Source organism: Lontra canadensis, unplaced genomic scaffold (genome assembly GCF_010015895.1).
Source record: "Lontra canadensis isolate GAN:19392208 unplaced genomic scaffold, GSC_riverotter_1.0 scaffold6, whole genome shotgun sequence".
Taxonomy (NCBI): domain Eukaryota; kingdom Metazoa; phylum Chordata; class Mammalia; order Carnivora; family Mustelidae; genus Lontra; species Lontra canadensis.
The window spans coordinates 28652495-28680424 of NW_022631000.1; the positions used below are offsets into that span (position 1 = coordinate 28652495).

General features: G+C 40.0%; 1 protein-coding gene across 1 annotated transcript; it reads right to left on the bottom strand.

Moving 5' to 3' along the window:
* Window positions 1–12: 12 nt before the first annotated feature.
* ANKUB1 (ankyrin repeat and ubiquitin domain containing 1) lies at window positions 13–27648 on the bottom strand. The gene is made up of 6 exons (XM_032852465.1): window positions 27365–27648; window positions 25903–26046; window positions 17657–17873; window positions 8021–8135; window positions 3066–4004; window positions 13–224 (listed from the first exon to the last, which is right to left on the bottom strand). The coding sequence occupies exons 1-6, from the start codon at window positions 27452–27454 to the stop codon at window positions 95–97; spliced, it is 1635 nt and encodes a 544-aa protein (XP_032708356.1). The 5' UTR covers window positions 27455–27648; the 3' UTR covers window positions 13–94.
* Between the last annotated feature and the right edge of the window lie 282 nt (window positions 27649–27930).

Here is a 27930-nt window from a genome sequence, read left to right on the forward strand (position 1 = left end):
AGAAATTATAGCATTAGTTACTTGAAATGTTAATATGAGAACTGAAGTTTCTGTTGGATCAGGTCTTTGCCCAAACTGGAGTTGTCATGACTTTTCAAAGCACAGTTTCAGGAGGAGTTTCACATGCTTTTAGGCCTCCTTGTGTAGTCAGGTTAGAAATGCTCTTTTTGGCTAGAACTCTTGCTATTCCTAACTGCTGAAGCCATCGTTTCTCTTTAAAGGCACTGAAAGAAAATAAGACAAATAATTTGTAAGGAAGTCCAATATTGTCTCTATTTATTGCTGAAATGATAGAAATCTCCAGGTTGATTTTGGAGCTGTCGCTAGCTTATCTTGTCACACAAGGTAAGTTGTAAAAATAGAAAACAGGAATTTTTCTCAAACTAGTTCCTTGTGAAGCATTGGAAATATTTTATCAAGGCAATACTAGAAATTTAGCACCAACACCTAGAAACAGAAGACCACTCAATGTTATATAGAATTCTCTAGATAGAAACTTTTCTGTCTGTTCCCCCAGGCATCCTTATACATCATATATTCCCTGATGCGTCTCCCTCTCCTCTTTTTCCCCCATCATGAAAACACATTTTTTTCCATTGGTAAGATATTAAATACCCTTTTACCATAATGCAATGAAACTTTATGTTTTATGGTAGCTCTTCTCTGGCTATATACTAATAAAGACTTGCAGATTTAAATATGATCACTCCTACTTTGTAGGGTATAAATGTGATTTACTACAGAGGGACCCTCTGAGAGTCTGTCCTTTGTCATTCTAGAAGGCCTTGCTTACTGATTGGTTCAACTCACATATCCTTGACTCCTAAATCCTGACCCACACTTCCAATTTCCACATCTTTTATCTTCTTCCTAAACCTGCCCCCTTTCAGTATTCCTGCTCTAACACAGTGACTTTGCTATCTCCTCACCATCTCTACACCTGGAAACAAACTTCCATTCCTCTTTCTCTCTCTGCTTCTACATCTAATTAGTGATCTAGTTTTGTAGATCATTCCTCAGAAGTATCTTTCATATTTGGATTTCCTCCTCTTCCCTACCTACTTCTGCTCTAGTCCAGGTTTTTATCATTCCTTGTTTCTCTTATTACAGCCTCCTAAATCTACAGTGGGCCTTCCACAGCTTCAGTAAGACTTCTTCCCAGTGACTCTTCCGCACATCTCCACCAGATTTGTCTTCAAAAAGAAACATAAACTGCTTATGTGACTTACCTGATAAAAACAAAAAGAAAAAACAAAAAAACTTCTGTGATCTTCCTACCTACTTCCTAATAAGTGGACTCTCCACGTGGGCACACAAAGAGATCTCAGCGTAGGTGCAATTTGCCTTGTTAGTCTCACCTTCAGCCAGTTTCTCCCTCTCCCCTAAAATGCCTTTTTAGGGGAGTAAGTAAGTAAGGGAAGTAAGATCCACTTACTTCTTTGAAAACTAAATTTCTCTCTGACCCCTTCACAAAGCAGTGCCGTTGACCATGTTGCCACCACTACCTAGCTCCTTTTGTCTGATGAAGTCCTTTAAATTTAAAGGGCATTCACTAAATCTATGAGAAGCAATTTTGCATTAAAGTACTTTAGTGTTTCAGATATTTGAACTCTGTTCAAGTTTGCCTAACTCATCGTTAATGGTCTGGATTAACTCATTGCTTTACCTTTGCGTGTTTGCATTCTGCCTAGCACTTATTGGGACATAATAAGCACTTTAGAATGTTTTAAAAGTACATTGTTTGCTTTCTACTGTGCATCTGTTGATAAAACTAATCAGTATTTCTTTTCTTACGTTTACAGCCTGATTTTAAGATGGCTATGTGATATTTTCAACCAATCAATTTCTAGTCTTTTTCTAGAAATTTAGAATATCTCTTTTTATGCATTCTAGTCAGAGCTGTATCACAAATTACAAAGATCAAAGTTGTTAAGCAGTTTCTTCATCTTCTATCAATCTCGTGCAGTCCTGAATTTTATCAGTTTTAGAGCCCAAATTTCTCTGACCACTAGGTGGCAACAGTTTAAGGGAAATAAAGTAGAGCCGAACCAAAGACCAATGCAGAGAGGCAACGAAAACAATCTAGCCTTTTTTTGTTCTTTCCTTTTCATTATGTTGAGTAGGGGGAAAAGCCGCTCATAAACCTATATTTCTACTGTAATATTAGCATCCAATTATACCTTATAAGTAATAGATGGGACCTGAGATCTGATCAGAGTTGTGTTTTCAGTGAAATCTGATGACCAATATGCAAAAGTTTATCTTATGAAATGAATATGCCTGAAAAGTCCACTCCTGATACATCTGTTTCTGGCTTTAAATGTGACAATGGGTCACGTTTTAAACGACCTAAAAAATTAATATCAACTCTATCACACTGTCCAGTATAGATCTTCCCCAACCAGTATGTCTTGCCCAGTAAGTCAACTGAAGTCTTCATAGTTGTTCCTTTTTTCCTTCCCCGTTCATCATCATCCAGTCTTCCATGACACTTTTGATGCCTCTCTCCCATACTTCAAGTTTCCCCCTTCTCCTTTTAATTATAATTAACAATTTCTTATTAATTAAAAAGAAAAGAATAAGCAAGGGACCTTGCTATTTGATACAACTCTTTGCACGGTGTCTCCTTTCTTTCTGCAAGCCTGAGGAGTCAGGTGCTACACAGATTGGTCTGGCAGGTAAAATGGGTTTATTCAGTCCTAGACACAAGGCTAAGATGAGGTCCTTGAAGCCGGATACTGATGCACTGGAACAACCTGTACTACATTATATGGCATGGTAGGGCTTCATGGACCATTCCCTGCCCTAGACATGCCCTACTAAAGGTTTGCCCTTGTATGTTTTTTTTTTTTTTAAAGATTTTATTTATTTGACAGAGAGAGAGAGAGATCACAAGCAGGCAGAGAGGCAGGCAAGAGAGGGGGAAGCAGGCTCCCCGCTGAGCAGAGAGCCCGATGTGGGACTCGATCTCAGGACCCTGAGATCATGACCTGAGCCGAAGGCAGAGGCTTAACCCTCTGAGCCACCCAGGTGCCCCCCTTGTATGTTTAAAAAGAAAATATTACCTGGCCACAGCTAAGCAGTAGATGGCGTTCTCCCTTGGAGTCTTACCACTGTGCTCCGAGAAACACACCAAGGAGGATTTGAGTAAAAAGTCCGCTTTGGGTGTTGCAGAGTAAAAAGATGGGTGTGAGTAGCCTACTCTGGAAACTGGGGGGAGGGGGACTTGAGGGAGATACGTATTTTTTATGAGCTTTTCTTTTTTCCTAGCTGTGGCAGTAATTTTCTTCTGATGCTGTTGTTGATGTCTTTGTAATTCAGAGAGTGTACTTGCATCTACCAGCGGAGGCAATTTCAAGGTTTGTTGTTTTGTGTCGTGCTGTGAATTTGCCAAAGGATTGACAGGTTTCTGGCTTGCAGTTTCTTCCCTGAGAGGCGGTAGCTTGGCCACGGTGCTTCGTGAATCCTCGCACCTAGCCTTGTACCAGCTCTTGGTGGTCATTTTTGGTGTGCTGAAACCATCCACCATCACTGTGTCTCCGACTTTTGCCCCAGAGACCCTTGCTCTGCAAAGCTGGCTTTTATTAAGGTTGTGACTCAGGGCTCTGAGGACCCATTGTTTTATTTTAATATAAATCCTCATGGGGACTGAAATTTTTGGAAAAGAAACTGTAGACCACATTTTACTCAATAAATACAATACACAGTCTTTATGCTTGTGTTTAAAGGCGATGGTCAGGGGAATTTGTCCTGCTGCATTTTTGCATTCCAGGCACAGCACGCTGCAGTGGACAAAGGCCTTCAGAATCAACAGTTGGCCCATTTCTGCAGCTGCATGAATGGGGCATTTAGAGACATCTGCATGAAGGGCTTCATGGCACCATGCTCGACAGGGGTGAACACCCACAGCCTCTTCGGGCCGCACACCCTGCTTCAGGGCCCATTCAGTGAGCTCAATGTATCCATAAAAGGCGGCGATGTACAGGGCTACCTTTTTCTGATACCTGAATGAATGAAATAAGTAGAGGTGAGTGTTTAGGAAGTCAGCAAATGGATAAATGTAGTTACACTAAATAACCACAAAGCATGCTAGTTAAAATGTTTATTTCTTCCTAACTTTTAAGTAAAAAATTTCAGAAAAGGCATATGGTAATATATAGGTTAACCTGCACAGGTCCTGGGTGGCTCAGTTGGTCAAACGTCTGCCTTCAGCTCAGGTCATGATCTCAGAGTCCTGGGATCGAGCCCCCTGCTTAGCGGGGAGTCTGCTTCTCCCTTTCCCTCTGCCTCTGTCCCCAGCCTCTGCACATGTTCTCTATCTCAAATAAATAAAGTCTTAAAAAAAACAAACTGCACAGGTCCTACTTAGCCATATTATCCCACTATGCACATGTAAATTGTTCAAAGTGCTTTTCTTAGAGTGGTTTTCTTTCTTATGAAACTCAGATGCTGAGGGGAAAAAAAAATATATATATATATATATAAATAAAATAAATATATATATATATATATATTAATTTTTTTCTTAAAGAGGGAGGGAAGGAGAGGGTGGAGGGGTAGGGGGAGAGGGAGAGAGAGAATCTTAAGCCCTGCACAGAACCTGACACAGAACTTGATCTCAGAACCCTGAGATCATGACCTGAGCCGAAATCAAAGAGTTGGACCCTTAAATGACTGAGCCACCCAGGCACCCCTCAAGCTTTATATTAAGTGGGAAAGTTTTGGAAGAAATCCAGCACGAAGAAATTTGAATGCTTTGTGTATTTGTTTGTTTTGTCTTTTCTAACAATAGTGTTTATTTTGGGCTTCTCAAAGTCTCTACTGCTATTCTGACTGAAACCACTAGGTTGCGCCCCCACCAGCACTACCACCAGTGCCGCAGTCTCCTAACTGGAGCTCCTCTTCTTCCCCTCAAATAACTTCCCACTGCAATCGAAATCCTAATTCCTCACCTTGGCTTACAAGGCCTCTCACAATCTGGCCGCTGCCCCCGTTCCCACAACCCCCCTTCCCTGTCAGTGCGCTAGAGCCACACTGGCCTTCCTGCTGTCCCTACAATACCCCATAAGGCATAAGCTGAATGACTGGTGCAGGCTGTTTAGAGAGATAAGAATTAGGGAGGCAAACCTAGATAGGGTCCCGCTAGGTATACGGTGATACAGATACAGGATATATTTGGGCCTGGCTCTCTGACCCCATCATAGAGATGGAGACAAGCTTGCCTGCTATCATCTGAAATCTACTGCAAATAACCGACTCTCCTCTCACTGGTTACACACTCACCACACCATCTTTTGATGTGTATGTGGGTTCCTGTGTAAGGAAGATGACCTGCCCAGAACATGTGGGTCTCTGGGACCTACAGTTAGATTAGAATTGTGGTGGTTAGATTATAACTAATTAGAGCGATTACATTAATACACTGGCATTTTGGTTCACACATGAGTTTTTGTCAAAATTCATTAATGCAAATCAGCATCTCTGGATGGGATCAGTTTTCTTGATTTGGGGAGAAGAGCCCCTCCTGGATGAACTAACTGGCCCTTGCTTTCATCCTTAGCACTGAAGTTATGAGAGCTAGAGGCACTCTTTCACCAAGATTTACTGATGCTCTTTCCCAAATGTATCTTTTTGTAGTTTGTTTTCTTAGCCCTACCTCTGCTGTCATTAGCCTAGTTCTGGCCACTGTCAACCTCATCACGGTCAACCTGTCTCCTGCCTGCCTCTTTTCCTCACACTGCAACCAGGGCCAACGTTCTAAAACTCAGATCTCATCCTGGCTTTTCTCTACCTTAAATATCTTCCCAACATTTAAAATATAAAGTCCAAATTCCTTTACATTCTTATGGGTATCTGTAAGAGTTGGCCTCTTCTTATCCTTCTAGCTTCTGGCCACTAGCTCCCTCTCACTCAGTGATCTACATGTGGAACTTGTTTCAGTTCCTTGAATCTATTCTCTTGCCCCCCTGGGACTTTGTATGTGTGGTTCCATCTGTTTGGGGATATCTTTTTTTTTTTTTTCTCTCCCTATCGTTTACTCAACCATTTAGATCTCATCAATTGCCTTTTTCAGGATACTTCACCTGAGCCGGTAATTCTGGTTGGTTGCCCACACCACACGTTCCCATATCGTTTTGCACTATGTCCGTGTCCTAACACTTTCACACTGACTAGTAAGAGCAACAACACTTAACATTTATGTCCTGCTTACCATGTGCCAGCCCCCCTTCTAAATTCCTATGATTGCTACGTCATGCAATCTCTAAAGCAGTTCTATGAGATATTATTATAATATAATATAATATATAATATAATATATATAATATAATAATAATAATTATTATAATAATTATTATTATTATTATTCCCTTTTTAGCAAAGAGGAAACTGAGATACAGGATGATTATATAACTTGCCCAAGTTTACACAACTAAACAGGGATGGGGCTTTGAACCTAGACAGAAGGATCCTGGAGTTTGTGCCCCTAAATATTTTGCAATTCTGCTTCTGCAAGAATCGGTTACTTGTTTTCTGTTTCCCCTGCTGGACTGCAAGGTTGCCGAAGGCAGGGGCCATATCTTGTTCTTTGCTATATACCTAGGATCTGGCATAGTACATGCTCAATAGGTATTTGCTGATTGGGTAGCAGAATAGAATAAAAGGAGCTTTTAAGTTTGTTCATGTGTATTTTCTGAACTGTTTGATATATTTTCCCTCTTTTTCCCCTCCTCCCTTTGTGCCTCTGTCCATTCTATTCATACATGCATGCGTGTGTGTGTGTGTGTGTGTGTGTGTGTGTGTGTTTAAGCATGATGAGAAATACGGATAGTGTGTGCAGGGAGATTTTAGGCTGGGAACTGATCACCAGAGCCGAAAAGGCCTGGAGCAGAGTGAGCACGTGGGCCTAGGTGGGTCAGCTGGGCTGTGTGCAGGAGTGCATGTTGGGGACAGGGCACACCCCTGCTGCTCATGCTCCTAAGATTTTATCAAAATGTTAAGTCAAGTGGAATGGTTAAGCATCTGAGCATTAGAGTTAAATTATTGGGATTCCACATCCAGTTGTGACCTGCCTAGCTGTGTGGCATTGGGCAGATTTCTTAATGTCGGTTTCCTTATCTGTAAAACATGATAAAAGAGTATTATCTTATAAAATTGTCATAAGTATAAGATTAGGTAACACAGTGTCATGTTAAAAGGTACTCAATAAATATGCACAATTTAAAGTACCAATGCAATACAACAATTTCTTTGGACTTAGAACATGGAAAAAGGGAATTATTACTATCCCCAAATAGAAATTACTTTAAAATATTGAATAATATGTAAAATTACAAAAGCTGGTTTTCTATTCTGTCACTTCTTAGAGCCCTTAGAGCTCTTGGTGCATGTGTGGGTTTCTGTAAAGCATGATTAAATCACCAGGAGGGAGCACTGTCCAAAAATACCAGTGAATTAAAACCGTAAGAGTAATGCAGCTTACACCTTAGGGATGCTGCTGATGGCAGAATCATGCTAACATGACCGTGTGCTTCTCTGAGCCTACTGCCCACTGCCCCAGCCACACGTGTATGGCAAAAGTATGTACAAAAGGCTTGTATTAAAAGTTTGAAAAATTACTTGGCAGCTTACGAAGAGGGAGCTAGAATTTTCAGCCAATCAGTTAGCAATTAGTGCTTTTTAGAATAATTGAATATGAGGGTGGCAAGGTACTTATTCTGATAGGCTTCAAAAGTGTTGTGAAAACTCTGATTTCCAAACCAAACTGAAGTCACTTGTTGAAATTGTTAGCATTTCTTGAGGAAAGTCTACCTGAACTGCCATCTGTCACCAAAGGCTGTCAGCCCTGATGACATCCCTGCTATCTTATCCCAGCAAATATCTCAGTAAGAACATCTGCTTGAGACATTCTCAGCGGAACCAGCATAGTGCAGCAACCCAGCCACACAGTGAATTGCAGACTCAACGTCCTATAGAAGTTTAGTAAAAAGTACTTAATTTAGCATTTGCTCTATCTCCGTACTTGAGTACTGGTCCTTCATTCGATAAATAGCGTTGCACTTTAAGTTTTTGTCCCAGAAGACAACCCATCAGAAATTCCTTCCATCCATCCCAGACATCCAAACGAAGTGTCGTGCCTGTGAATCAAGAGAGGTCGTTAATGGTTCCCGTCCCTCCCTGCAGTGTGGCAATCCATAAAACTTCTAAAGATAGCTTTTTCCAACCAGAGGCATAAGCTAGATGCAAACTGAAAAGTAACCTTGGAATAAGTAGACTGGGATGCTATTTTCAGCTTAGGCCTTCATTGACTTGAGAAGACTTTTAGGTTCTGTGCCCTTCCATTCCATTATAATGCTGAAACAGTTTCTGCAGTTATCTTAAAACAGTCCTGTGGACGTTGATTCCATGCTGATATATACATCACCATGTAAACTCAAACCTTTATGTTGGAAGAGGAAACTAAAGAAACTGGCAGGACCGATGGCTTTTGGGGCCTGTAGCTCACAAACGGGCTAAGGGTGGAGTTAAATGATCCTTTCGTGTTTTTTTGTTTTCAAAGATTTTATTTATTTATTTGATAGAGAGAGGGAGAGAGGGAGAGAGAGCATGAGCTGGGGGAGTGGCAGACAAAGGGACAGGGAGAAGCTGGCCCCCAAGGAGCAGGGCGCCCAATGTGGGACTCCATCCCAGGACCCTGGGACCATGACCTGAGCCGAAGGCAGACGCTTAACCAACTGAGCCACCCAGGCACCCCTGACCCTTTTGTTTTATCCATCGCAAGATAGCCATTGTGTGCAACAACACAAAAGTAATATGTTCATTTCTGCTGGAGAATTTATCACTTACCCTCTCCTGGTCTGCCCTCTGTGGCACCGCATTCCCTTTGTTCCTCAGGGTGGTGTTTTCAGGAATCTTCTTTCCTCAGCCTTCTCTTCTTTCTCTATGCATTCCCTCAGGATAAAACCCAGTCTCCTTCCTATCTGGCCTACCCTCATCTCGCACCTCCCTCCAGCCTGTCTCACTCACTCCATTCCAGCCACTCTGACGTTTCACCTGTCCTTCAGATACACCAAGTCCACTCCCATCGCAAGACCTGAGGACATACTTTCTTTTGCTTCAAAAGGTCTTCAACCTTTTCACAGGACAATGTCCTTCTTCAGTTTTCAATTCAAGCATTATGTCCTTACAGAAGACTGTTTTGGCCACTACTGGCTCCTCCCACTCCATTATTCTTTATCCTATGACCTTACTTTAACTTCTTCCCAACTCCTATCATCAGTACTTGAAATCATTTTTCTTTTCGGAGATCTTTTTTTCATGTCTCCACTAAAAAGAAATCTCCTTCAAGACTTGCCACACAGGGACCACTGGATGGCTCAGTCGGTAAGCCTCAGCCTTTGGCTTGTGTCATGGTCCCAGAGTCCTGGGATGGAGCCCCACTTTGGGTTCCCTGCTAGGTGGGAAGCCTGCTTTTCCCTCTCGTACTCCCCCTGCTTGTGTTCCCTCTCTCACTGTGTCTCTCTGTGTCAAGTAAATAGATAAAATCTTTAAAAAAAGAAAAAGAAAAAGAAAAGACTTGCCACACAGCCTGGCACTTGGTAAGTGCTCATTAAATACTCATTGGCTGACTAACAGGCAATCTCAGTGACCCTACTGGCTTCACTGACCACCCACATGGCCTTCATTCCCAAGTCCAAACCTCCACTCCAGGCCTCTGCTCCAGCTCCAGATTCCACCTGCTGGGGACATCACCATCTAAGGGATTGCCCTATGACCCCATTGCTCTGAAAGGCAACTCATCATCTTTCATCTCAGTTGTGACCCCACTATCTTCCTTGTTATCTCAGCTAGAGATTTAAGAGTTGGTCCTCATCCTTCCCTTTCTTGTGCCCTATATCTGTACAATAGCTTAGGCCTGTAAAGTTTATCTCGTGAAGGTTTAAGAACCATTTCCTTGCCTCCATCTAACCAGCTCCACCCTCTTTCAGACCTCCATGATCTTTCACCTAAATCTACTTCTAGAAGCTACCACCAACCAGCCTCCCCATTTCTTTCTTCTAGTTTCTGCTCAAATGTCACCTCCTCCTCTGGCTAACCATCTAAAATAGCCTCCCTCTATATTACCACATAACTCTGTTACCATGTCCTGTTTTTGTTTTTTATACTTTAGAGTTCTTAAAATTCACTATTTTTCTGTTGATGCTTATGTTTCCCACCAGACTGCAAACTTCAAGAGGTTAGGACATCTTGCTGCTCTTTCTCACAGTGTAATGCCCACTTTTCTCAATGGTGCTTGGCTCATGGTAAATAATCAGTAAATATTTGTTGAATGAAATTCTACCCTGTTCTCCAAATCCATTTTGACCATGTACTGACCTCCTAACCCTTAGCAACCCAGCAGCTCTCCTGAACTTCTGGATACACATCAGGGTATTTCTGGCCTTCGGGCTTCTTCTTTCGCTGCTCTTTTGGTGTCTGAACTCTTGTGATTCTTCCCCACACTCTCCTTCTAATAGTTTATGATGCAACATAAACTGGTATCACCTCCTCTGGGAAGCTCTTCTTAACTATGTCCTTGTTTCACCTCTGCAAATAGTTAAAGGAATTGCTCAACTGGCCACCATGGTGTATGTTGAAACTCTTGATCATTGAAAATAGATTTCTGGGGATGCCTGGATGGCTCAGTTGGTTAAGCTTCTACCTTAGGTGGGATCGAGTCCCGAGTTGGGCTCCCTGCCTCACGGGGAACCTGCTTCTCCCTCTCCTTCTGCCTGTCACTCCCCCTGCTTGAGCTCTCTCTCTCCTTCTCCGTGTCAGATAAATACATAAATAAAACCTTAAAAAAAAAAAAGAAAACACATTTTTGTTTTGGAATTGCTAGTTTGTAAACACTAATAGAGAACTCTCTGAGCTCAAGCATCATGTCTCATCCAGTCTGTGGACTCTGTTCTAGTTATGCTTTTGGGTTGCAAGGAGGCCCTCAAGAAAATGGGGTTTATTATACTGAGACAGTGGCCAGATCTGCTGTGCATTAGGAACAAAGACTCCTCTCCAGATGGGCGACTCCCCATCTCTCCCATGGGCTCCGGGATCTCTCTCTCTCTCAAGCCCTCTATATCTCTTTGTGTCTTCTTCCTTTCTCTGCTGACAGGCTGCCCTGCTGCTCCCTTACAGTTTCTCTACTACTGTAAATGCAACATTGCTTCACCACGACCCAACCTTTCTTCATGGCACCATGCATTTTCTGCCATACTGGTAACCAGTTTTATCTGTCTATATTTCCCAGTTTGAATTCACAAGACTAAAAATAATTAATAATAATAATATATTGAATATAAATAACTAATATTCACTGAATGCTTATTATATGCTGTACATTATTCTAAATACTTTACACGAATAAGCTAATTTAAAATTTACAACAGGGGTGCCTGGGTGGCTCAGTGGGTTAAAGCCTCTGCCTTCCGCTTGGGTCATGATCCCAGGGTCCTGGGATCGAGCCCCACATTGGGCTCTCTGCCCAGCAGGGAGCCTGCTTCCTCCTCTCTCTCTGCCTGCCCCTCTGCCTGTTTGTTCTCTCTCTGTGTCAAATAAATAAATAAATAAAAATCTTTAAAATTTACAACAGTCCTAAGTGTGGTTCATATTATTCTCTTCACTTGACAGTTGAAGAAACTGAGGCCCTATGAGATTAAGTGACTTGCCTGGGTTTTACATACCCAGTAAGGAGTGGAATCAGGAGTTGTACCTTGGCAATCTGGCTCTTGTGCCTACATTCCTATCCTCTATGTTATCTTTGTCTCCAAACAAGAATTTAATTGGCAGATGTCATTGAACAATCTGTAGATTGGCTGGCTGCCTTTGAATCAATATGATGGCACTGGCAGTAGGACAAGGCTCAGACACATAGTAGGTTCATAATAAATACTTGCTGGTATTTACCATCCTTGACACCATAGATTTAGTTTCTCTAAAGTTTCTTGTTGTACTTAATTTTCTTATTTAAAGGTTTGATTCCTGTGGGTAGTACTGGAAGCAAAGGACTTTAAACACTGTTCAAATTGCATTTATTTCATCTCTTGATTTAAAAGTGATTTGCTGTTTGTAGTTTACCATAAAATTTACCCACAGATGAGTATTGAAAAGCTTGCTTGGCACTGTACCCCAGCCTCCTTTGTCTTCCACAGCTGGGGCCACACAGCCTCCATTTTGAAGAACCAGCCAAGCTTTAGGCCCAGAGAATAATCTTAATTCCACTGAAAGGGAATATGTTAAGATTCCAGGCTCAGGTGGGAAGTTGGTGTTCTTGTTCATCCTGCTTGGATATTGTTCCAGTTCTACTAACTTGCCCGATTCCTCCTGACCAAGCCCCCACCTAGTGCCCCAGAATATGAGTGCCTGTATCCTACTCTACCTTTTAGGTTTCAGAACTGAGGTCCATCTGTTCTCTGAGCCTGGAACTGAAGTTCCTGCTCTGAACCCCAATCTGGGGTTAGATTTCTGTTACATGTTGTCAGAGCCTCTGATGTCAACAACCAGCTTATCTAGTTTTTCATCTCTTATGTCATTTATTTATTTATTTATTCATTTGCTACCTTGATGCTATGCTATGATTCACCCACCAGGTCCCTGCTGGATCTCCCTGAGGATATCCTCTGCCTTCCTGCCTTTAGCTGCAGACTGATCTGCCTGCCTATCCCGGAGCTCCCACCAGCAGTACTTATTTGAGACTAACTTCCCTCTTCCTGGCCCCTTTGCCCTTCCCTAAGTGGTCGTCTAGACTCAGGATCTCAGCTCTTCCTAGCTCAACCTGTCCACTGTTGATGAACCCTGATTTTGAAAACTACAGAGAAGTCTATATGATGTAAATCCTCATCAGCAGTAGAACACCTCCCATCAAGCTCTGTATTTTATTCTGCTTTAATACCCTATCTGGGAGCAATTGTTACAGGTTTTGTAACTATTAATTTCAGTTCCTTGCAATGAAGCAGTCCTAATTCCTCAAAGAACAAAGATAACAATGGCTGGTTTTTCTCTTAATGTTCAACCTTTAAAATTTTATTTTTAAAGATTTTATTTATTTATTTTTTGTGAAAGAGAGAGAGAGAGAAAGAGAATGAGCACAAGCAGGGAGGGAGGGGCAGAGGGAGAAACTCCAATGAGCAGGGAGCCTGATGTAGGATTCAATCCCAGGACCCTGGGATCATGACCTGAGCCAAAGGCAGACACTTAACCAACTGAGCCACCCAGATGCCCTATCCAGAGAACGTCTAAGCACATTAACCAGCACCATTTATTGGATAATACTGCCATCTCAATTAGTTTGTAATGCCTCTTTGTCACATGTTAAATTCCTTCGTAAGCTTAGGAGTTCTGTTGGAAAATAGAAATTTACTTGAAAAATGGTGGGGTGCCTGGGTGGCTCAGTGGGTTAAGCCCCTGCCTTCGGCTCAGGTCATGATCTCAGGGTCCTGGGATTGAGTCCTGTGTCGGGCTCTCTGCTCAGCAGGGAGCCTGCTTCCCTCTCTCTCTCTCTCTGCCTGCCTCTCCATCTACTTGTGATCTCTCTGTCAAATAAATAAATAAAATCTTTAAAAAAAAAAAAAGAAAGAAAAATGGTACATTGCTCCAGAAAATACAGTTAAAGTCTATAACTGAAATGAAAGTAGAACTAATGAGACTTAAGCTTCAGGGCCTTTCACTACATGAGTTTTTTAATTCTCTATTCTTAATTTTGGATTTTTTTTTTTTAAAGAAGACCCCCCCCAAGATTGTATATATCTACAAACCCTGGATCTGCTCACTTTCTTCTTGCAAACCCATCACCGTGGCAAGCCATGCAGGAAAGCAGGTATGAGCAACAGTGTGCATTCTAGGGAGTTGTTTGCAACCTCTCCCCATGTGGTCCCTCTATCCCTGGGGGCATACATACTTTAGGTCAATATTGCCTATCTGATATGGAAATCATTTCTCTGGTGTGGGTTTCCCCTAATGAGAAACAAAACAAAACATTGATCAGAACTTAGAGTACCAATAAAAGTAGATATTGATAAAAGCATTCTGGGTTGGCACTATAAATTGTTGGAAAGAACCCAATCCTGAGTGTGTGATTACTGTTTCTTAGCAATATGACCTTGAGCAGGTCACTTAACTTCTCTGAGCCTGTTTCCTCACTTGTAAAAGGAATTAAAACAGCATGGTAGATCTCCAAGGGGCCTAAGGACTGGTAGAAGGGCCTTGGAGCCAGCTGAGATTTCAGGATCCGAACTCCCAGGACTCTGCCCACAGATTGATTGTGATTGCTCATTCTGGCCATGAATACATGCCTTAAGGCATTTACCATTGGGGTATACCAGTGGCAGCATTCTGTAAAGGGAAGTCATTCATTCATTCACTCATTTGTTAGGCACACCTTGTTCCAGAAAGGATTAATGTCAGTTTTCAAGCATATAGATAATATGGACAGAGTAACTAGCAGACAAACATGTAGATAAGCAAGAGGAAGGCAAAAGGCAGGATAGAGATTTAAGAACATGAAATGAGGCTAAAATGAACATTTGTCCCATATACAGTGATATAAGAAAAAGGTGTGTGTGTGTGTGTGTGTGTGTGTGTGTGTGTGTGTTGGACCTATATGATGTGCCACTAAGCCTCAAGTCACAAAATCACATGTAGTAGGGAATGTTTAGCTTTGATAAATTCTTGACAAGTTAATCATTAAATATTCTACCACCAAAAAAAATCCCTTTATCCTCTTATTACTCATCTTCTTAATCCCTGCAATATTTCTGTCTCCATCCACTTTATTAAAACTGCTCTCTCTGGGTTCACCAATGACTTTTAAGCCAAATCAAAAGGTTTTTCTCAGACATTGTCTTTGGTCTTTTACCAGCATGGTAAAAACTCTCTCTCCTTTGTCATCTGTGACAATGCAAAGTCCCACCTTTTCTCCCACCTCTGACAGCTTTACATGTCTCATTTTCTGACTCCTATTAGCTGTCTACTTGCCCTGACTTCAGCATGTCCTGACTACTGGCCCTTGGCCCTTGACATGTCCCTCTCTGTATAGACTCTCAAAGCAAAGCACCTCTCATAGGGCTTAGTCCCTGACTCCATGGCAGGACGCCTACAGCAACATCTACTAACCGAACTCACCACTAAGCCCTCACTCCATGTTTGTCGTGGAGGAGAATCGGAAGACGTCAGTTGAACTTACAGCTTTGCCACTAATTAGCAGAGTAACTTTTAGAGAAAGCACACATTCTCTGCCTTTCTTTCTATCTAAAGTTTAGGACCCAAAGTATACACTCCTTTCCCCAATTTCACCACCACAGTCCTACTGTCAGAGACTTGGTGCTTCCCTCTTAAATGTGATTCAGCCTGACATCCTGTCTCTAATTTCTGGGTTTCTCAGATTTGCCTCTCTCTTCCATTGCTGGTGGAGCTAGTTAATACTGGGATTCTCAAAAGTGCCCATTGGCACAACACCTTGCTTCTCCTAACTCCTTTCTGTATTTTATGCTTCTTGCTGCCAGATTAAACTTCTGCTAAACACTTCTGTTCCAGAATGTGTATAGCTCTGTTTGCCAGCATGTGAAGCCTGTGCTCTGTTGCCTCACCCCTAAGACCCTTCTCAATCTGATCCCAGTTGTGTTTCTGATTGGTCTCAGTGAGTCTCCTCTGCTTTTCAGAAGTCTCCTGATATTTGTCTTCCCTGGATTAAACCCATGTTCATGAACCTGTGGCTTGTGTTTTTCTCCTGGTTTAGAAGCCTGGAATGTCTTCCCTTTCATATGACCATATTTCCTACCTCTTTGTGCTCATACCCAGCATTCTCCAGAATGCTTTCCTTAAGCCCTTCAGCCTTCATTGAGCTGACTTACTATTAGAACTAAGTATATGTGCAGGCCTTATTTCTACCACCTTGTCATGAATGCTCAGAATGCAGAGGCAGTTCTGTGTGTTTTTATATGAGCTAATATATGTAGTGACTAACTGAGCTACATAAGTCTTTGATTTTCAATATGAGCTTGACTGCTTCTCAGAGACCTTCCAATTTTCCACTGCTTTTGGAGAGGGGTCAAGTTTCAGATCCTGATAGTACCAGGGATGACTCATTGACTGGGAAAGGGAGAAATTGGAAGGTAGGCTGATCAAGAACCTCTTTACCCTCTGGTTAAAAAAAGGTGGACTGGCTGCTTGAGGAATGATAAGGATGCTTTAGGCAAAGATATGAAGCCAACCAAAGACTTTTCTTCCCTTCTCCTTGAGGCTCTTCTTTCCTTGCCTTTCCTCCTATGCCCTGTGCTCATGGTGGCCAAAGCAGTCTACTCTGGTCATGATTGAGCCCCTAACCTGACATTTGAAAACCCTCATTCCTAGAGGGTCATTTTAGGAAGCCTATGTGTTGTCCTTCACACACCCTTAACCATCTGGAACATTTTTGTTTTCTGTACATCTGTAAAAATTTGGGGTTGGGTGAAGCCATTTCTAAATTGTCTTCTAGCTCTAGCTGTAAACTGTTATATCATGATCTGAGCAGCATAGGCCTAAAGAGCCGTCACCTGAATTTTTTTTATGTATTCTTTTGTGTTTCATTAAAAAACTAGATCATAAATTGCTTGAGAACAAATGCCTCTTGTGTGTCCTTACTCACATAAGTCCCCACCATGTTCTGGGCTGATTCCCTGGCAAGCATGCAAAACAGTATGTGCTTTACTGTGAGGTACTGTGGGGACAAATCCTAGAACATCACTTCCTTTGATCAAAAACAGGGATGATAAATGATGTCAAAGTTTTGAGAACCTCAATTAAAAATATCATGAAAGAATAAGCAGATATAATAGAAGTAACAATAACTGTAAATTTAGCAGTGTAAAAAGCAAACCTGCTTAATTCAACAATGTTTACAAACCCGACTATAAATTGGGAGAACTCAAATTCCATTGCAACAAATGTGACAGCACAACATTACCTTAATGTCTGCTGATTGTCAGCAAAGATTCATTCACCTTAAGCAAGAATCTCTATAAAGTTTGAACCATTTTCCTATGGGGTTGAAACAATCAGACAGTCCTTTGAGTTTGTTTTAATGGTGTATGGCTACAGCAGACACAACGTGGAAGTAGAATATTTAAAGAAAGGTTGTGATCTGCTGATCAGGGATGAATGCTAACTCACTAATCTGTCCATCGGGGATACTGTACAGTAGCCACTTTCACTATTTAAAATATTAATATAACCAACAGTGTTTTAAAATGAGATTGCATAAAGCAAGCTCAGGACAGTGTGTGTATCATACGCTACCACTGTGTTCAAAGGAAGAAAAAGGATACGTACTTGAACTTGCTTCTGTGTATTCTTGCAATATATTTTGAAAGAGAAAAACATAAACTGGTCTGAGTCTTGCTCTTCTAGCCTGAGGATATTAACCAGTTATCCTGCTTTGAGTAAAGAGAACAAGACATGGCAGGTCTATGGGACATTTCTTATTTGTTAGTCTAAAGACCCAGATACCAGAGAGGGGCATGGATCATTTACATCCCTACTGAAGTTTCAGAAGTTTTAGTTTGGAAGGAACTCCTCCATTTTTTGCCCGTCTGGTACCAAAGAACCATAGTGCTGAGCAGTAGCTGGTATTGAATATGGTGGGCAGTACCGATGTCTATCTGGTAGTCCCTCAGGGTGTTGCAATCATACATCTCCAGTCCTTCTGGGGTCCGGAGACAGAAGACACTCACAGGGAAGCCACATCTCAGAGCTACCAGGGTTCTCAGATCAGACACTTTTTGACCAAGAAGGGAAATGTTCTCCATCATTGGCATTGTCTCTTGGGTCACAGCATTAAACACATAGAGAGTTGGCTTATCTTCTTCCTAAGGGAAAAGAAAAAGAGGAAACTCAGGAATAAGCACTGTCTAGGGGTTGAAACAAGGGAAAACATTTGGAGGGTGGCTCTGAGTGCCTCTAACTCCCACGACATGGGGGCTAAGGATGAAAGCGAAGGCCAGCTAAGTTCCCGACTCCTGGTCTGACTCCTGTTCTTCCGTCCTGAGACTATTAAGGAGTCCTCCTGCTTTGAGAAAAATAAAGGAGACTTGGCAGGGTTTTGCAACATTTCTTCTTAGTCTGCAGACCCAGAAACACAAGAGGAGTGTTGATAATTATATCCACACTGCACTTATGGAGGTGTTCGTTGAGAAACAACTCTACCATCATGCTGGGCTCTGATTTGGAAGTACTATGGTTTCTAAACCCTGAGTCAATTTTTAAAATCCTTTCTGAGAGGTTATCTCTGGGGAGTGGAACTGAGTTCAATGTTGTGGGGGGGATGTTTTACTTAGCATTTTATGCTTTTCATTTTCCGTATGGTGTAACCTAAAAAATGTGTATTTACTTTCACTGTTTAAAAAGGGAAGTTCTAAATATAAGTGATAAAAATTTCCCTTTTTTTTTCTTTTGCAATATAAATAGAAAAGCAAGTGAAACTGATACATCCCAAGTCAAGTTCAAATGGAAAGTTTGGAAAAAATATTAATCTTCCTGTTAATAACAGATGAATCAAGATACACCAAAACTAGAAACATGGCAAACCAGGAAAATGGGAAGGGGACAGAGAGGAGAAGACTATTAACATTTTCAGTTTTCGAACCAAAAAAATGAAACTGCATGTACTTCCTCTTCATCGGATTCAGGGCAATCGTGTTTGTCTTCAGTGGCCTCTTGTCGGCTTGGCAGACATGTGTGCTCGGAGCCGCCCCTGTCATGTGGGAGTCTTGGAGAGGCGCCGTAAGCAAGACTCACAAGTGGGCATCAGGCCTCTGGGTTTTCGGATCTGGGGTGGGGGGCGTTCCTAGCCAGTCATTTTTCTCTTGTTCAGCTCTATTCCATCCTCCCCCTTTCTCCTATCAAAATTTGCCTCCAGATTCCCCCAGGAGTCCCTCCCTGCTTCAGAATTGTAATACATTACATTCATTCCCCTCCTCCCAGATCACACCTTGCCATAACATAATCAACATGCAGATCTCTTTGAAAGAGCCTTTAAAGAGTAATGGATGTTACAGCTGCAGTTTAGGCTGTGGTGCTTTGATCTGGGGCCCATTTCAGTGACTCACATCTCCAAAAGCAGGTTCCGGCCCTCTGCTACCTGAGTCTAAAGTGCTTAGGACAGTTTTTCTCAACAGCTTCTCATAAACTCACTCAATAAAAATTGGAAGGACATAGGATTCACTCTTTCCCTTTCAATATGCTTGTGTTTTCCTATGGCTCCATTAAAGTCCATCCTAAATCCATGTGGTATTTATAAGCAGGAAGAAATCCCTTCAAAAACTAAATAAAAAGATAGCGGGGTGGATAAAATTATATTTTAGGCAATAGCTTTTCCCTATTTCTTTGATGATTACTCTGATTTCTTGTTAGCCCTTAGTACGGATACTAATTTATACTTAAAATTAAATGTGTAATGTGCAAACAAAGTAGCAAAGGCCCAAGTCACTCTTCATAGCGAACCAGTAACTACATGATGTTAAAAAAGTAAGTTCAAAAAGAGCTTCTCAGAATACGAATAAACATAAGTGTCTATAACTAGGTGTACGTAAAACTCTTAAACAAGTAATAAGGGAGAACTGCAAAACATATGGGAATGTTTAGATGAAACCAATAGTGCAAGTAAGAAAATATATTTGTTATTAATGAAGTTATGTTCTTCAATTGCAAGAAAATTAGCACCTACAGAGTTTATTCTTTTTTTTTTAAGCTCCCAGGAACTTCCCAGGCCCACTTAATTCATGATGTATCTGGAGCATAATTCCCTTTCTAATATTTTAACTCTATTTATCCACCATTTTATAAACCTCACTTTTGTGAGAAAATGCATTTTAAGTTTTAATGAGGCACACCAATTGGGAGACATTTCTTCGTGTTGGTTATTTTGAGAGGGAGCACGTTGATGGGGATTAACAGCAACTTGTCAACTCACCTTATGCACATAATAAAAGGCATCTCTCTATGTGATACCTCTCCTCAAATATTCTAAATAAGGAACACTGGTAGTTATACTAAAGGAAGCCAGATGTTATTAAATAAATAATACCATCAAAAATCATCATTGAAGGGGCGCCTGGGTGGCTCAGTCGGTTAAGCGGCTGCCCTCGGCTCAGGTCATGATCCCAGGGTCCTGAGATCGAGCCCTGCATTGGGCTCCCTGCTCAGTGGAGATCCTCCTTCTCCCTCTCCTTCTGCCTGCCTCTCTACCTACTTGTGCTCTCTCTATCTCTCTGTCAAATAAATAAATAAAATCTTTTTTAAAAAAATCATCATTGAAAATACATAAAATTAGGCTTTCCCCTTTACAAATAAACCAAGAAATCATGGTAGGAGGTACATGTCTTACTTTTTTTTTTTTTTTTTTTTTTTGGCTTGTGACTGAATTGTATTGTTTGAGCACGGTTTATTTCGGAGTGTTTTTTTTTTATTATTAACATATAATGTATTATTTGTATCGGGGTATAGGTCTGTGATTCATCAGTCTTTTTGTTGTTGTTGTGTGTGTGTATATATATATATTTTTTTTTTAAATTAACATATAATGTATTGTTTGCCCCAGGGGTGCAAGTCTATGAATCATCAGGCTTAGACATTTCATAGCACTCACCCTAATACATATATAACTACCCAATATCCATAACCCAGCCTATCCCTACCTTCCCACCACCCAGCAACCCTCAGTTTGTTTTGTGAGATTGAGTTTCTTATGTTTTTGTCTCCCTCCCGATCCCATCTTGTTTAATTTTTTCCTTCCCTAGCCCCTATGACCCCCGCCCTGACTCTCAAATTCCTCATATCAGAGAGATCATATGGTAATTGTCTTTCTCTGATTGACTTATTTCGCTTATTATAATACCCTCTAGTTCCATCCATGTAATTGCAATTGACAGGATTTCATTTCTTGATGGCTGCATAATATTCCATTATGCGTGTGTGTGTGTGTGTGTGTGTGTGTGTGTGTGTGTGTGTGTATACCACATCTTCTTTATCCATTCATCTGTTGATGGACATCCAGGCTCTTTCCATAGTTTGGCTATTGTGGACATTGCTTTTATAAACATTGAGGTGCAGGTGCCTCTTTGGATCACTACATTTCTATCTTTGGGGTAAATACCCTGCAGTGCAGTTGCTGGGTCATAGGGTAGCTCTATATTCAACTTTCTGAGCAACCTCCATACTGTTTTACAGAGTGGTTGCACCAGCTTGCATTCCCACCAACAGTGTAGGAAGGTTCCCCTTTCTCTGCATCTTCGCCAACATCTGCCATTTCCTGACTTGTTAATTTTAGCCATCCTGACTGGTGGGAGGTGGTATCTCACTGTCGTTTTGATTTTTATTTCCCTGATACCGAGAGATGTTGAGCAATTTTTGATGTGTCTGTTGGCCATCTGGATGTCTTCTTTGCAGAAATGTCTGTTCCTGTCCTCTGCCCATTTCTTGATTGGATTATTTGTTCTTTGGGTGTTGAGTTTCATAAGTTCTTTATAGATTTCAATACTAGCCCCTGATCTGATATGTCATTTGTGAATATCTTCTCCCATTCTGTTGGTTGTCTTTTGGTTTTTGTTGACCATTTCCTTTGCTGTGCAAAAGCTTTTGATCTTAATGAAGTCCCAATAGTTCATTTTTGCTCTTGCTTCCCTTGCCTTTGGTGATGTTTCTAGGAAGAAGTTCCTGTGGCTGAGGTCGAAGAGGTTGCTGCCTGTATTCTCCTCAAGGATTTTGATGGATTCCTGTCTCACATTGAGGTCTTTCATCCATTTTGAGTCTATTTTCGTGTGTGGTGTAAGGAAATGGCCCAGTTTCATTCTTCTGCATGTGGTTGTCCAATTTTCCCAACACCATCTGTTGAAGAGACTATCTTTTTTCCATTGGACGTTCTTTCCTGCTTTGTTGAAGATTAGTAGACCATAGAGAGTTGAGGGTCCATTTGTGGGTTCTCTATTCTGCTCCATTGATCTATGTGTCTGTTTTTGTGCCAGTACAATACTGTCTTGATGATTACAGCTTTGTAATAGAGCCTAAAGTCCAGAATTGTGATGCTCCCAACTTTGGTTTCCTTTTTAAACATTCCTCTGGCTATTTAGGGTCTTTTCTGGTTCCATATAAATTTTAGGATTATTTATTCCATTTCTTTGAAAAAAGTTGATGGTATTTTGATAGGGATTGCATTAAATGTGTAGTTTGCTCTAGGTAACGTAGACATTTTAATAATATTTGTTCTTCTAATTCTCGAGCATAGAATGTTTTTCCATTTCTTTGTGTCTTCCTCAATTTCTTTCATGAGTGCTTTATAGTTTTCTGAGTCCAGATCCTTTGCCTCTTCGGTTAGGTTTATTCCTAGGTATCTTATGGTTTTGGATGCAATTGTAAATGGGATCAACTCCTTAATTTCTCTTTCTTCTGTCTTATTGTTGGTGTATAGAAATGCGACTGATTTCTGTGCATTGATTTTATATCCTGCTACTTTGCTGAATTCCTGCATGAGTTCTAGCAGTTTTAGGGTAGAGTCTTCTGGGTTTTCCATGTAAAGTATCATATCATCTTCAAAAAGTGAGAGTTTGACTTCTTTGCTGATTTGGATGCCTTTTATTTCTTTTTGTTGTCTGATTGACGAGGCTAGGACTTCTAGTACTATGTTGAGCAACTGTGATGATAGTAGACAACCCTGTTGTCTTCCTGACCTTAGGGGAGAAGCTCTCAGTTTTTTCCCATTGAGAATGTTATTTGCTGTGGGTTTTTCATAGATGGCTTTTATGATATTGAGGTATGTATTCTCTATCCCCACACTATGAAGAGTTTTGATCAAGAAAGGATGCTGTACTTCATCAAATGCTTTTTCTGCATCTTTTGAGAGGGTCATATGGTTCTTGTCCTTTCTTTTATTAATGTAGTGTATCACGTTGATTGATTTGTGGATATTGAACCAAACTTGCAGCCCAGGAATAAAACCCACTTCGTCGTGGCAAGTAATCCTTTTGATGTGCTGTTGGATCTTATTGGCTAGTATTTTGGTGAGAATTTTCGCATTCATGTTCATCAGAGATATTGGTCTGCAATTCTCCTTTTTGGTGGGGTCTTTGCCTGGTTTTGGGATCAAGGCAATGCTGGCCTCATAAAAAGAGTTTGGAAGTTTTCCTTCCATTTCTATGTTTTGTAACAATTTCAGAAGAATAGATATTAATTCTCTTTAAGTGTTTGGTAGAATTCCCTGGGGAAGCCATCTGGCCCTGGGCTCTTGTTTGTTGGGAGATTTTTTATTACTGCTTCAATTTCCTTGCTGGTTATGGATCTGTTCAGGTTTTCTGTTTCTTCCTGGTTCAGTTTTGGTAGTTTATATGTCTCTAGGAATGCATCCATTTCTTCCAGATTGTCAAATTTGTTGGCATATAGTTGCTCTTAATATGTCTTATAATTGTTTGTATAATTTGTTTGGCAAATTTTTAAACTTCGCAAAAGCATGTAGTTTACATCTTGATATGTCTAAGTTGTGCAAAATAAATGAAGAGACTAGCTTTCCAAGATTCTCAGAAGGTAAAACTAACTGCATGAAGTAGCATAGTTAAATAGGAAAGGTACTACTTAAATTTGTATATATCTAATTATGCAATAAAGCAACAATATGACTTAGAATGCAGCCTTTTGTTACATAAAATAGATTAGATAGCTTAGAACTGGTCTGACTGCATTCTCTGAGGCATGGGATATTTTCACGAAGTATTTTTGTCATTGTAATCCCATTTTAGACTACTATTATCCATACTTAGTAAATAGTGTGGAATTTTGAAATAGGCCTCTTTTTATCATTTAATCTAAACAGGAATTAAGTCAGGATGAAAAACCAGTATTTATGGTCTTTGCAGGTAATTTTCTTCCTTCAGATTCAAGATACTGGTTTTCTTCCCAAAACCAGTCATATGAAATTTTCTAAATGTGTTTCTACTGGAGAAGGTGAAGATTAAGATCACTAAGATTTCCATGGAACATGAACTTTTTTATTTAAACCCTGTGTGTTGGCCAGTTCTGTGATGCGTAATTATATTCTGCCTCTCTTGAGTAAACCCATTTTACCTCTATACCCTATTTTTTTCCACTGAGAGTTTAAACTCCAGGGAAAGGTCAGAGTTCAGTGCAAAGATAGCTTGCACCATGGTGATAGATGATGTTTTATTGGCAGAATTTATGGAATATTTTTATAAGTAAAACTATGAAATATGTTGCCTCTGGGGAGGGAAACTGGAGGCCAGAGGTGGGAGGAAGACTTTTTACTGTATATACTTTTTATATCTTTTGTCATCTATGTGAATGTACTACCTATTCAAAAATAAATAAAAGTTAGAATTTTAAATTAAGGGAAAGAAAGCCAGTGCTGAATTAAATAATCGTATACTATTCATACTCTTAACTCACATTATGTATATCCCTCAATAGCTGTGGCTCAATCCCATCCCTCCACCTGCTCAAATATCAGTAATAAACTTGTGCCACTATCTCTAGGTAAGCAAGCAACAAAGTCTCAAACATCATTATTGGCACTGAATAATTCCAGGATATTTTAAAGGGTTTATCCTATACAGTACCAAAAACATGGTATATAAATATATTTAAATACATAAGGAAAGACATTTAAGAAATGAGATTAAAAAAAAGAAATGAGATGGAATTTAGTCTGCCTAAAGGAGTATTATACTATAATTTTCTTAGTGTCAGAAGGAGAAAAGAAGAAATCAGAGTTGTCTTATTTATCTTTTTGATAATTAAACATTCTTCAAGAATACAACAATAATACATGAATAAATGCTCATAAAACATTACAAACACATGTACAAATATGTTATTTTTTATTTACTTAAATGGAATCACACAATGCTAATTTTTCTGTGTCCTGTTTTTACTAGTTAGTAATAACTATTTTAGATTTTTTTGAAACATAGACTTCCCACTTAGTCAATCAATGAAATATATTAAAAAACAAAAAATGTTAGCTTTGGCTATCATAAAAATTTTTTTAATGCTAAAATGAGAAAATTAGTGCCCCATTTAGCAGACAATGTGTACTTAGTTACTTGGTTCCTTGAGTCTCATGTTTTCATATAGAATAAAGAACTAGTATTGAATAACGTTTCTTCCCTAGAAATCAATGCTTAAACTCTTTAGGTCACCTGTCTCCTTAAGAAATTGTCAGAAATTTTTAAAAAAAACAAAAGAAGAAGAAATTTTCAGAAATTAAGGATCCTCCACCCAGAAAATCTCTAGGCACATAATTTTGCATATTTTGTAATCTTAGGGTTTTGTAAAGTTCTTAAAACCCATGCAGGGACCCCCAATTAAAAAACACTAATTAAGGACACTATAAATGGAAAAGGCTGTCTCCAGGTGTAGGTATGTACACCTAATTCATGAATGACTACTCTGGCTGAATTTGAATGTAGAAATTGCCCTTTCATTCTTATTGTTGCTGAGAATTTCTTACCTCTCCTCACTCCCCTGCTCTTAATCCATTGGGGATCCAAGGAAGTGATTGAATTTTCTTTCAACATCAATATTTCAGATCCACCCCTGCCCTCATTCCAGTATTGGTCCATGAGATGTTCTGGGATGACAGTTTGGGGCAGCAACAGGGGGACAGAGGAAGGAAGGGAGATAAGGAGTTAACAAGGGAAACTCCCTCTAGTCTCTACACCTTACTTCCCGGTACATCAGAAATTGTGCATAAGACCAGTTAGACAAATGGAAGAGAGGAGAAAACAAGAAGAGAAAACTTCTTCCTAAGTTATGAAATGACTTTTGTTGAATTATCCACAACTTTATTCAAAATGAGGTAGATATCTAGAACAATTGTTATTCTGATCATCATACCTTAACAAAGCATTTGAGAGTTGAACCAAAAGATATTCCAACATCAGCAAGACTCCAGCTGTCCTTTAGGGCTGCTCCAGCATATATTAGCTCCAGATACCACCTGCCTTGTTCATCTTCAGAGAGAGGAATGTGGAAATAATCCTTAAAAATCAATAGCATATTATGAAAACAGTATATCTCGATGTTACTAGACTCCCAGTAATATAATCTCTCTTCTTTTACATTTTTTTCCACTGAGCATTATAAAAGTGTTTTGGACAGATGAAGAAGTATGAGGCAGGGGTTCTTAACTTGGAGCCTATAGACCTGTCCAGAAGGTTATGAATAGGGTTTAGATGGGAAAAAACTATGTTTTGTTTTTATTAACTCTGAATGAAACTGAGATCTTCTTTCAATTATGTATGTAGGCAACAAACTAAAGAAGCAGTAGTTGGCTATACCTATGACTTCATCACCAATAGAAATCACAGATTATTTTTATATTATTATAGTTGTTGCAAAAATCTCAAAATATACTGATCACTACTTTGAAATTATAAGTTATTAGATGCATTGCTAAAATTTGATAAGGTGTAAATAAAGAAGCTCACATGTACTATATCACAAATTTGTTTTTTAAGGTTTGAAAATTATTTTCCAATATAGTTGGTTTTCTTTTCTTTGTATGTATTTTATTGTACGCAATTGAAGACATTCTGAGGAGTCTATAGGCTTCACCAGACTGCCAAAGGGATTCAAGACATAGAAAGATTAAGAGCCTCTGTGTTAGAAGATCTAGGTTTCAGTAATCACAGTAATCTCTTTTAACTAATGTAACTGTGATTCAATAAATGCACCTTACTAGATGGGAATAATCATCTCCAAGTCAAATACCATCTGATAGTCAAGACCTAAATATTTGTCTTAATTTCCTGTATTATTTCCTTATGAGAACGCTACTGAATCCAAATTATTTCTTATTCCAGTTCTGTAATTGTAGGTAAGCTAGTCAACCTCTCTGAGCTTCAGTCTCCCTGGATGCAAAATGAGGCTGTAGTTCAGGGTTGTTTGAAGTCCTCTCCACCTCCAAAATCCTTTGAATCTTTACAGTTGCTCACTTACCAAATGTACCATCCAACAACCGGCATGCTCTACTTAGCTAGTTTAGAGTTAATGTCATGTTTTTGTCCTTTTATGAAGAACAAAAGGACAGTGCACAACCCACACACTTCATAAGGAGAAGTCAAAATTTTTTTTTTCCTGAGAATTTACTGACTCAGTTTGCTTCCTGTCTAACACTTCCATGGTTACTATCTTCTTATCAAACTGTTGTGTAAGCAAATAATGATATTTTCAAATAGTTTTAGTTTCCTCTTTGCTGAAAATGTATCTAATAGTATCTCTACCCCATGTATAGTTTAAAGCCATGGCATAGTTAAAATTAGTAGACATCTTAGTGGCCTGGGGACAAAGTACATACCTTTATCATCAGCTTGACAGCTTCCACAGTTTCATCTGTTGCAACATCAAATGGTTCAAAAGATCCCTCAAAGGCTATGAAAATTCTCATTCTCTCAAGAAACAAAACAAAGCAAGCAAGCAAACAAACAAAAAACTCCAATCCTACAACTTTTTTCAAAGAATTGGGTAGCTGGAAAAATTCTATTTCACAATTATGGACAAAGATGATGGCCAGAGGCAGCTGTTTCCATCTAGCTTGAAAGTTGAGCTAAGAGAATGTGAAGAGACAAGTCCTGCTATATGAGTACTGGGCAACACAGACAGCAGCTGTATTGGCGGAAATGTTTTCCCCGCCAATGGCAGGCAACAGCCCCTTGTTCCTATAGTACAGAAGTACAGAAGCTAGCAAACTTGACAATGGTTGGGGCAAGTGTGAACAAGCACCAAACAAGTATTGCAGAAAGGCCACACATAAATTACACTTTTGTGATGTGACCATCATCCAGGGACTCTTGAATCTCTATTCACTCAGTGCAGCTGACTGAAGGACCCTTCAAAATAGAGATGTGATTGGAATGTACTGGC